This window comes from Blennius ocellaris (genome assembly GCF_963422515.1).
Source record: "Blennius ocellaris genome assembly, chromosome: 7".
NCBI lineage: Eukaryota > Metazoa > Chordata > Actinopteri > Blenniiformes > Blenniidae > Blennius > Blennius ocellaris.
Window position 1 is genome coordinate 23,750,761 of NC_137656.1, and position 11,921 is coordinate 23,762,681.

The 11,921-nt window shown below is 43.2% G+C and overlaps 3 protein-coding genes across 3 annotated transcripts; all 3 read left to right on the plus strand.

The window, feature by feature from the left end:
• Window positions 1–593: 593 nt before the first annotated feature.
• LOC308132507 (beta-crystallin B3-like) lies at window positions 594–1,985 on the plus strand (the record flags this gene model as incomplete). Its single annotated transcript, XM_080499630.1, is given in 6 exon segments — window positions 594–610; window positions 612–726; window positions 885–1,003; window positions 1,122–1,254; window positions 1,403–1,545; window positions 1,630–1,985. Coding segments are annotated over 6 exon segments (807 nt in total). The 3' UTR covers window positions 1,910–1,985.
• A 4,516-nt stretch (window positions 1,986–6,501) lies between these two features.
• crybb2 (crystallin, beta B2) lies at window positions 6,502–8,544 on the plus strand (the record flags this gene model as incomplete). The annotated part of the gene is made up of 6 exons (XM_080499560.1): window positions 6,502–6,602; window positions 6,876–6,963; window positions 7,100–7,218; window positions 7,454–7,586; window positions 7,689–7,831; window positions 8,376–8,544. Exons 2-6 carry the CDS (start codon window positions 6,901–6,903, stop codon window positions 8,542–8,544), a joined length of 627 nt encoding a protein of 208 aa, XP_080355686.1. The 5' UTR covers window positions 6,502–6,602; window positions 6,876–6,900.
• A 348-nt stretch (window positions 8,545–8,892) lies between these two features.
• ctu1 (cytosolic thiouridylase subunit 1 homolog (S. pombe)) lies at window positions 8,893–11,886 on the plus strand. Its single transcript, XM_080499754.1, has 3 exons — window positions 8,893–9,030; window positions 10,293–10,796; window positions 11,252–11,886. Exons 2-3 carry the CDS (start codon window positions 10,301–10,303, stop codon window positions 11,785–11,787), a joined length of 1,032 nt encoding a protein of 343 aa, XP_080355880.1. The 5' UTR covers window positions 8,893–9,030; window positions 10,293–10,300; the 3' UTR covers window positions 11,788–11,886.
• The last annotated feature ends 35 nt before the right edge of the window (window positions 11,887–11,921 follow it).

Here is an 11,921-nt window from a genome sequence, read left to right on the forward strand (position 1 = left end):
AGTGTGTGTGTGTGTGTGTGAGTGTGTGTGTGTTTGTGCTGAGCGGGGCTGTTTGCTGAATCCTCTTGGCTCCCTCTCCCCGTGCCCGCACACTGTGCTCGCTGGCAGCCGGGCGGACGGGCAGCGCGGCGTGTGCCAACACAGCTGCCTATTGAGAGGCAGCGTTATGGACACAATGTGAGCGACAGACTTGCTGTATCAACAGCTCCTCCTTTTCTGCTGCTGTGGCCAGAAATAAACCATAAATACCCCCCCTGTCCCTGCCCTCTAATGGCTCAACCCCACCAAACACCAAGTGGCATCGAAAAAGAGGGACACTACCACCTACTAGCAGGCAAACCCAGGTAACCGAGACGCACGGCGGGAGGGTGGGGTGGGGAGAGAACCACGCCAGTGGAGTTTGAGTCATTTCACGGGAGTTGGCTTGAAAGTCGCGCTTCGGTCGTTAGAGTTGGACTAGTTCTGTGTCTGCTTCACACAGCAGGACGTGAGGGAAACCGGTTGCTACGTCAGGTCCAAATTAATACTGTCTTATTCGTCAAGGTTGAGTTCTAAACAGCAGTTGTGCTTCATCTCATCTCTGTGCATGATGGATGGTGCTTTGTCTGTGTGTGCTGCTGCCAAACAGTGGAGGAGCAGTGGATCAGGAGGATGTCGGAGCAGCAGAGCGCCCCGGAGCAGCTGGCTGCTGGGAAGAGCCAGGGTGGAGCTGGTGCCACGTATAAGGTGCCGCAACAGGCCCTCTGTGTGGGGTCGCTATGTCCCTGTCTCACCAGGGGGGGGGGGGGGGGGAAGACTGCTCTGAAAATTCTACAATACAACGGGGAGCTGAAAAGAAGTCCCGCTTGCTCACGAAGTGCTGATCTCTTATTTCTGCCATGCAGGTGGTGCTGTTTGAGTTCGAAAACTTCCAGGGCTGCAAGGCGGAGTTTTCTGCCGAGTGTAAAGACGTGACGGAGAAGAGTCTGGAGAAGGTGGGCTCTGTGATCGTGGAGTCGGGACCGTGAGTAATCAGTCCGTCGGGGGGGGGGGGGTCTTCATATCTCCCACTCCAGCAGAGTGCCGGCGCTGCAGGCCGGACGCCGTGCGGCTTAACTAAACCTCCCGTGTTCCCCTCTCAGCTGGGTGGGCTACGATCGCCACGGCTTCACGGGGGAGCAGTTCATTCTGGAGAAGGGCGAGTATCCTCGCTGGGACACCTGGACCAACAGTCAGAACAGCTACTCCCTCCTCTCCCTACGGCCACTCAAAGTGGTGGGTGGCGTCAAACTACAGCAGAGCTCATTTGTTCGTCGGTCCAGCTTTTGCTTTTCATCCACGACCTGCGTTCAGAGCATGAAGAAGCCTGTGTGTGTGTGTGTGTGTGTGTGTGTGTGTGTGTGTGTGTGTTTCTCCCCAACAGGACAGTGCCGATCACAAGCTACAACTGTATGAGAACCCCGGATTCGCTGGCAGGAAGATGGAGATTGTTGACGACGACGTGCCCAGCTTGTGGGGTCATGGCTTTCAGGATCGCGTAGCGAGCGTCAAGGCCCTCAACGGAACGTAAGCCCCTCCCCCTCCCCCCTCGGCCCCGCCGTCCCGACTCACAGTTACCACAGCGTGTCTCTTTTTCTCATCTTCCTGCAGATGGGTGGGCTACATGTACCCAGGCTACAGGGGGCGCCAGTTCATCTTCGAGCAGGGGGATTTCAAGCACTGGAACGACTGGGAGGCGCCGCTGCCCCTCATCCAGTCTGTCCGTCGCGTGCGGGACATGCAGTGGCACAAGAGGGGCTGTTTCACTGTTCCCGATCCGGCTCCGGCTCCGGCTCCGGGCCCCGGCCCCGGCCCCGGCCCCGGCCCCGGTCCGGACCCGGACCCCGCCCCGGCGCCTCCTGCCCCTCCTGCTTCAGCTGGAGCCAGCTGAGCAGGACCCCCACCTGCCTCCCCGAGCCCTCCCCCACCCAGCCTCCTCCTCCTCCTCCTCCACGCTGCAGACAGTGCCTGCCCTCTGCCCCACAGCCAACCACGGCCACTTGTGTGCCCAGTGAGGAGTGCCATGTATGTTTCAGAGGCAAATAAAAGTTGTTTGACCTGGAGTCTGTTGGTGATGTTCTACTTGTGAGTCAAGGTGGAGGCGGATCCGTCTGAGCTATTCAAGACGAGAAAGAGACAACAACTGGCATCCCTTTGGAAATGAGACGTTTTCCCCTTGAGGTCAAATAGAGATGAGACTTGAATTTATTTTCAAGTGGTGTGTGCGACTTTGAATGCTTGCGTTTCAAACGGCTTAAAAAACTCACCCAGCATCGGGAGCACATGATTTATTCAGCAAATATGTGAATACGCATCTGCTTAACAGCGGTGGAAGCGGTGTCATGCTGTACGTCTGCTTGCTATTAAAACAGAGAGCACTGCATTCCCTCCTCCTTAGTCATCATTGTGCATCTGATTATTATTGGTCCTCGTGATGAATGGACATCTGCTGATGTTTAGAAATGTATGAGCTGCGTCGGCCTCGTTCAAAATTATCGTGACAGCTATAAATACTCTCATAAATTAGATTATAGAGTTGGCATTGATTTGATGACACAGCAGCCTCCATCTGATGTCATGATCATACCAAGCGTGCAAAAATTACCTGCTATTTAATTAATGTTCACGATGAAGGAGTCAAAATTAAGTCTTCACCTCATATTATTGTCAAAAAGTGACATTTTCTCTCCAACCTATAGGATCATTTCAAGCCTAAATCAGTGAATAATACACTACAGAGTGGCCGAGCAGTGCAACTGAACAGCTGCTGAGATGAACTAGTGCACAGCTGTATCACAGCATGTGCCGTGTTTTATCCAAACCCATATGTTGGTGAGCATTCTGGGTAACCACACCACTGTCAGACACTTCCCCCGCATGCAACTCCATGATTTCACCACAATGTGACAGTGAAAGGAGCTCCATGTCCACATTTTAACCACGCAAAAGGACATATTTACCATAATACTAGAAATAAAATCTGTCAATTTTATGCCAAAGTGTTTTGAGATGGCAGTCGACCCATTGCTTTGGTCTAAACAGCTCAGAGGAATGTCTTCCCCCTCTGTAATGAGCATCATCATGTGAAAGTTAATGATCACAAAACGTTTTTGCCAGATGAAGTAGGATTGAAGTCATTGGTTTTCATACAGTCTTACAGACACATTCACTGGGAAAATGGATGAAATGTGCTGAAAATAGTCAAAACATCACCAGAAAATAGTCATTTAGCAGTACAATCTTCAGATGTGCTTCAATTGAGCACCAAACAAATTGCTTCTTTTTTTTTTTAAACTAAAAGAAATAAAGGGTAAATGAGCCAGCGATATGAAATGTGTTTTATTTGTAATGCTTTATATTATATTATATTATATTATATTATATTATATTATATTATATTATATTATATTATATTATATTATATTATATTATATTATATTATATTATATTATATTATATTATATTACGTTATGTTATGTTATGTTCTGTTATATTATATTATGTTATGCTATGTTATATTATATTATATTATATTATATTATATTATATTATATTATATTATATTATATTATATTATATTATATTATGTTATGTTATGTTATGTTATGTTATGTTATGTTATGTTATGTTATGTTATGTTATGTTATGTTATATTATATGATGTTATATTATATTATATTATATTATATTATATTATATTATATTATATTATATTATATTATATTATATTATATTACGTTACATTATGTTATGTTATGTTATGTTATGTTATGTTATGTTATGTTATGTTATGTTATATTATATTATATTATATTACGTTACATTATGTTATGTTATGTTATGTTATGTTATGTTATATTATATTATATTACATTATGTTATATTATATTATATTATATTATATTATATTATATTATATTACATTATATTATATTATATTATATTATATTATATTATATTATATTATATTATATTATATTATATTATATTATATTACGTTACATTATGTTATGTTATGTTATGTTATGTTATGTTATGTTATGTTATGTTATGTTATGTTACGTTTTGTTTATTCATTTTGATTTAACACAAATCAAACCATGTTTGTAGTGTTTTAATAAAATCAACAAATCATTGTCATACGGCAAATCTGGTGTTGATTATAATAACATTTATTGAGAGAAGCTAAACTAACTTAAAATTCGGACTGAATTCAGATTCCTGATCATTACTGATATACATGAAATCCATCATAACAAGGTGACAAACGTCCTCATCATCGTGGCTGTTGGATCAGACCACACATCGGTCTCCTCTCCTCCCATGACCCTGTGAGAACCTCGCTGCTTTTCCTTCCATGGAATCTTCTGATGAGAAAGAGTTTACTTGCATGTCACACCCAACAATAATAACTTATTGTGAATTATATATTTATTCACATTTATTCTACTGTTTTTTTATTTTTTATTTTTATTTTAATCTGATTTTGTTTTTATTGGGGTGTTTTTTTGTGCTGTAATTTTGTTGTGAAGTTAATTATAAACTTCATAAAACACACAGTTGCTTACTTCCCTGACATCCTGTCAACACCCTGATCCTTGGTGCTGTGATCTTCACTGGCCTTCACTGATAGGCGAGTCTGCAGAGTCACTCCGGGCTCCTTCATGCTTGATGACAAGCTGAATTATTGATATTCAGGGAGCTTTCTTATATTGAGACCCGTCAGGGCGTCAACATTATGCAACACTTATGCATAATTATGCATCGATGCTGTGCGTGTGCACCAAGGAGAAAGTGCTGACAGCTCATTATGTTTTTTAAATAAACCTCTGTGATGTTTGCATGAATACTCAACGACGAGTTTGTTAAATAATTGAAGAGGTTCTAGGTTTAATGCCAAAAACGTTCAGAAATAACGTTGATCAATGGCCTGCAGTTGGTTGCTCACATCTCCTAAATAGATGTGGAAAATGGCTTTTTGCTTAATGATGATCATGTTTAATTGATCCTGCAGGAGAATTGATGGGTTTACACTAACATGCATGAATACAGCAAATCATTTTCTATTTATTAGCCAATAAGGGTCATAAACTGTGAATCATTACATCTACTTATGAAAGAGTTATGAATAGTTACAGTCAAATTGTCTGGAGATTTTACGAATTTAAACATTTTAATGAAGTAACTTGCAATGAATCCTTCTGAAAGTAACGTTCCATTTAGACATGACGAAAAGACTCAACTGAACTCCTTTGTAATTGAGAATGCTATTTGTACAAGGTGCATCAAAAACCTTATCATATAAGTAACCAGCCATTGTAGAAATAAATCATAACTCAGTATGTACATAAGAAACACGTGGCCAGTTGCACCTAAAGCCTAACATTCTAATTCTACACTATATACTTTCACACAGTGCATTTTCCACTTTCTTTCTATTCACACAAAATGCAGATTATATCTTCCCATCCCATTTGTTAAAAAGATGATTTATGTGCACCTAATGGCAAGAAACAAAATGCTCTCACACGGTCCTTGAATTTAATTTCAAAAAAGAAAAACCACGAGTTAGAATGAGAATAACAGCTGATTTTTTTTCCACCTCAGCCCAAAACTCTGCATTAACTAGTTCAGGAAAAGACTAAAGGTTCCTGTTAGAGGTGCAATTCAAAGTTGCAGTTCACCATTACATTGTTGATTTTGCTGCATTAATATGTTTTTATTGATCAACTGCTTGAGTAGATAAAAATTTACTGTTTCAAAGTAAAGCAGTTGAGTCCAGTAGTCCTCATAGGGATCATCACTTACATATTCTTATAGTTGATATGATGAGATTGTTTAAAGAGTCACAGGCCAAAAAAATGTTATGTTATGATTATTGTCGTATGTAAGAGAATCTGCTAATTTCTGTCAGTAAAACGTTAAAAACAATTAAAGTGAAGCAGGTTCAGTAACAGAGTCATAGGAGTTCACATCAAAATGAAACAAGTTGAACTTTTCTCAACAGCCAAGAGATGCAATGTGTCACTTTAGCCTATGAAATGATAAACTAGAATAAACTATACAAAGCTGTTGTTGTTTATCTTAGCGGACTGCTACGGAAACGGTGTTTCCTATAATGGACAATAAAACCGATTTTCTAGAAAATAAGAAATAAATGTGCACTTGTGGGAAATATCCAGCAGCATTTCAGCTGTTATTCAAATTGTTTTCAGTCTCAGTGTGGAACCGGCCTCTGGCCGTCCTTCCCTCTCGCTCTCCCTCTCATTGTAGGTGTGGGACTCTTGGCACTGTTTGTGCTGAATCATGTGGATAAAACACAATGACTGGCTGCACAAAACTGACAACTAATGAAATAACTTTGCGGGGGTGTGTTGTGGGGGGTTTGGGGGGAGGTGGTGGGTATGTTGGGGGGGGGGGGGGTGGGGGGGGGGGGTAACCTGGTCGCCCCTCATGGTGGCCTATGGCAGGCCGATCCGCCGGCCCAGTTGGACACTGTGGGTACTGTTGGCAGAGTTTCCACCCCTGGGCGTCCCATATATATTGAGCCCATCGTGCCATCACCAACACACTGGCACAGACAGGTACTGGTAAGAGGGTCTGTTAGGCTCAACCTTTTTTTTCTTTTTAAACTAACTTTATTTAACAGTATATGTTTTCTTTTTTCTCTGGATATTTCCAACCCCCCCCCAATTTTTTATGTTTTTATTTTGAATTTGTGAAACTAATAGTAAACATTATTACATTTTAAGCTGCTTGTGTTTTACAAACTGAGATATTCCTGTTTTTGTTGTTGTTGTTTTTTTTAAAAGATAAAGTTTTATTGTTTGTTTTTGTTTGTCCTTTTGTTTCTCCAGTTTCATCTTTGCCGATCTGTTCATTATGGCCACAGACCACCAGAACCCTGCATCCAAGCAGCAGCAGCCAGGCACCAGTGCATTCAAGGTAAAGACTCAAAGACAACAAACAAACTAAATAGACGAAACCAGTCCAGAAAACACAGGAAGAAGCATGTGTGCCTTATCCGTTCGTATCATTCTGCCTTCCTGGAGTTGTAACCCTCCTCTCTTCTCGTCTCCAGCTGATTATCTATGAACAGGAGAACTTCCAGGGACGCTGCCATGAGCTGACTGGTCCCTGTAACAACCTCCAGGAAGCAGGCGTGGAGAAAGTGGGCTCCATACTGGTGCTGTGTGGACCGTGAGTGAAGGGTCAGACTCTGACAGAACACTAGAACACAGGCAGAGGGAGGGAAAAAAAACACAATGAACGAATGGTGGGATGATGACAGAGAGAACTTGAACACAAATCAACGTGTGGAATAGATCTGAGTAGCTGGCAGCAGCAGCAACAACAACAACAACAACAACAACAACAACAACAACAACAACAACAACAACAACAACAACAACAACTGTGATTTCTGCCCCCCCAGATGGGTGGGATACGAGCAGGCCAGCTGTAAGGGGGAGCAGTATGTGTTTGAGAAGGGGGAGTATCCTCGCTGGGATTCCTGGACCAACAGCAGGCGGAGTGACACCATTGTTGCATTCCGCCCCATTAAAGTGGTGAGAAAACGCACATTTTAAATTTGCGGTTTGTTTCGCGACAAATCCATTTTTCCCGCCGTCAGCTGTTTGACACCGGGGCTGCTTTGTTGGTTCCTCCAGGACAGCCAGGAGCACAAGATTGTCCTTTTCGAAAACCCCGGCTTCGCGGGGAAGAAGATAGAAATCATTGACGACGACGTCCCCAGTTTTCATGCACATGGGTACCAGGAGAAGGTCTCCTCTGTTCGGGTGCAGAGCGGCACGTGAGTCCAGCCTCCCAACAGACACGGGCCACAAAGCATCAAAACACATCGAAAGTGTAAACAATCAACAACATCCTCAACTTTTTGTTTTTCTATAGTCACCTTCACACCAACAGTTTGGCATCTTTAAAATGTTATTCTAGTTTATTTAAGTTGTTAAACTATTTGTTTTAGGCTTGGACTAGACAGTGTAACAATCAGTCATCAAAAACTGGTTCACAAAATTCGTTTAGAAACTGTAGTTTTGAGTGGTTCTTACTTAAGACCCACAGACATTTTTTGTTATATTAATAAAATAATTAGTCAAACCAACATACATCTTCTGACCTTTCTCAACAAACATCAGTTTTTGAAAATTATAAGATTAAAAGAAGCTAAAACTTTTACGTTTGTAGAAATACTATGATATATAGCAAGGCTGGTTTGAATGTTCTTTTTGCTTGTTTGGGTTGTCGGTGTACACCATTACAATAGCTGCTACAGTTCTTTTCTGTTATCCATTGTAACACCCCCCCTCCTCTTTCTGCTCTCCCCGGTGCACCAGCTGGGTGGGCTACCAGTATCCAGGCTACAGAGGCTACCAGTACCTGTTTGAAAAGGGGGAGTACAAGGACAACTCCGAGTTCGGAGCCCAGATTCCTCAGATCCAGTCGGTCCGGCGCATCAGAGACATGCAGTGGCATCAGAGGGGTGCTTTTCACCCCGTCAATTAAGTTTGTGACTCTTTTCCTGACATGAATCCTGACCTCAGTGGCCTTTCTGCCTTTCAGCAGTACCCACCCTTCTCTCCCACCCTCCATTTGTCCTTCATTGACCCCTGACGACATTTTGATGTCTATTGCAGCTGTTGCAGTAGTATTAATTAAAGCAAATTAATAAATCCTCAAAGCTTATATTTGTTCTGCTCGTGTGTTTTATTCCACCCCCGGTTTATCTCTGCACCATAAGAAAGACCCCTTGTGAAGTTGTAGCTGCATTGACGAACCTCCACCAGCAGGAAGCGCTGTAGATTTTTTACATCCACCTTAAAAAAACACCAACGAAGAAGCGGCAGCCAGCGCATGAGTAAACAACACGCAGCTCGGAGCTAAACCATCATTTCACTGTTTTAATGAGGAAATTCGCATTGTAAACGGGTTTTTCTCGTTCACAATAGCTCGACGTCTCTTTTTGGAAACTCGCCACTTCGAAAAACTGCGGTATGAAAACGTAATTTAATGTGAAGGCGGTTGTCTTCGCTTCACATGCTAATGTAGCTGTAGTTTTGGAATTGGGGAGTTTTTGGTCCTGACTTTCTGGTGTTGCTATTAACATCCTTTTTGAATCTCTTGGTCGTAAACACATCTTTTAATTTTACAATTCCCGTGGCTTTGTTAAAGTTACTTGCCTGTCGTGAGCTTTAACGCTGCTCACTTCCTGTCTTTCGCAGTTCTTGTTGATGCAATCGACCAAATTGAAAGTCTGAGCAAATCTCTCTTAGAAAAGTAATCTAGAAGCTTGTTTTAGGTCTTTAATAGAGTCACCAAGATATCAAGAACAATGATGACATGGTTATAAATGATGTATTTATAGTTGGAATAAGTTGCATTATAAACTAGCGTCGAGGTAGTTTAATATGCTGATCAACAAGTAGCGTGGTATGTTTGTACATGGCTCATATCCATTAACAACGAACATTATGGTGAGAGAAGATATGTACACGAGCACCATGCCAGGATACATGGCACTCTGACAATACTATCAGTCAAAATACCACAGAACTATGAAATACATCATAGTGATCATATCACCGTAGTAGTAAACATCATGAGCTGATGGAGCCACTTGGAAAAGGGATGAAACGTTTCCAGGATATATACCACCATATACTCACCTGATTCCATTTGCATTGAGATGCTGTCTAACTGGAGATATTAGAATATGCGTTGATTTCTTGGCCTGATTTAGCTCCTATTAAAGGCAAATCTGGTCAAATAGTTGACATTCAAAGTTGGACAGATCAAGTTGTTTTGCCCTTGTTGCATAAACGTGAATGCATAGATTGTGACTTAAAATCAAACAAACAAACCATAAGATCAACATCGATATATTGAATGGAATGTGGAAAATGTAGTCAATTGTCAGGGTTCTCTCTCTCTCTCTCTCTCTCTCTCTCTCTCTCTCTCTCTCTCTCTCTCTCTCTCTCTCTCTCTCTCTCTCTCTCTCTCTCTCTCTCTCTCTCTCTCTCTCTCTCTCTCTCTCTCTCTCTCTCTCTCTCTCTCTCTCTCTCTCTCTCTCTCTCTCTCTCTCTCACATTAAAAATTGCTTCTGCGTTTTAATATTTTTCTTTGACAAAAAGGTTCTAGACTATTATTTTATTTCACATCAATAGATTTTTTTTAGGTGTTTCTTTATTGAAATCATAGTTTATCATCAATGTGGTCAATCATGAAATAAGATTGTATTTGTTCCACCCCTCCAGCGCCCAGGATGCCTGTTCAGTGCAGCAGCTGTGGTGAGAAGCGAGCCGTGCTCAAGCGTCCAAAGACGGGCCACTCGCTGTGCAAGGAGTGCTTCTTCTGGGCCTTTGAGGAGGAGGTGCACCAGACCATCAGGGCGGCGGAGCTGTTCAAGCAGGGGGAGGCCGTGGGGATCGCCGCCTCGGGAGGAAAAGACTCCACCGTGCTCGCACACGTCATGAAGGTACTCAACGAGCGGTACGACTACGGCCTTGAACTCATGCTCATCTCGGTGGACGAGGGGATCACGGGTTACCGGGACGACTCGCTGGAGACCGTGAAGAGGAACCAGCAGCAGTACGAGCTGCCGCTCAAGATTGTCTCGTATGAGGAGCTGTACGGGTGGACGATGGACTCTATAGTGAAGCAGGTGGGACGGAAAAACAACTGCACCTTCTGTGGAGTGTTCAGGCGACAGGCGCTGGACCGAGGAGCCGTCATGCTGAAAGTGGACAAAATATGTACAGGTAGGTTCAAACCATGACGGAGTGAATAGATTGCGAGGGGGGAACCTTGATCTGGAGATTCCATATTTTAGCTCGTTGCTTGCACATTATCGTTTTTGGCTCTTACATTTAGCTCAACACAAACATGATAAGAGTCACATACATATTGTTGTTAATAGATAGAAATAACTAGGCTGGGTCATCTGATTGCTAAAGGCTCAATGTTGGTTTATGAAAATGATGTTGTCGCACATTTCTTTGTCTTCACTTAATCCTGGTGACTCATTATTAGTGTGTCAGGGAGTGAATAACACAGTGACCTCTGACATTTTAAGATGGTTGGACTTTCTCTGAACATGAAGAGGGATCAGAGTGAAAGGAATCGATGTAAAAATCCTTCCATGTCACAAAGAAAGGTAGAAAAACAGAAGAACGCTGCCGATGTTTTAATCCCTGGGTGTGTATTTATTGCACAGGTCACAACGCTGACGACGTTGCTGAAACGGTTTTGATGAACGTCCTGCGAGGCGACATAGCTCGACTGCGCCGCTGCACCGCCATCTCCACGACGAGCGAGGGCGAAGGGGTCGTTCCGCGCTGCAAGCCCCTCAAGTACGCCTACGAGAAGGAGATCGTCATGTATGCCTACTTCAAGAAGCTGGACTACTTCTCCACAGAATGCATCTACTCCCCGAACGCGTATCGCGGCCACGCAAGGACCTTTCTGAAAGACCTGGAGAGCATCAGGTCCAGCTCCATCATAGACATCATCCACTCCGGGGAGAACCTGTCCGTGCGGGACGGGGTGAAGATGCCCGTCCAGGGGACCTGCAGCCGCTGCGGCTACATCTCCAGCCAGTCGCTCTGCAAGTCCTGCGTGCTGCTGGAGGGGCTGAACCGGGGGCTGCCGAAGCTGGGCATCGGCAAGCATCACCGCCTGCACCACAAACTGCTGGCCCAGCAGCCCCTCACCGAGAAGGAGCAGAGGAAGCTCAGATCAGGAGACTTTTGATGTTTGGCACCATTTGTTGTCTTGCGCTTCATTTGTAGGGCACAGAATGACATTTTAAACACGGCGAAATAATCAAACCTAATGTTTGTTGTCATTGGACGGGAGGACTTGGATAATCACCCATATTTCTCATG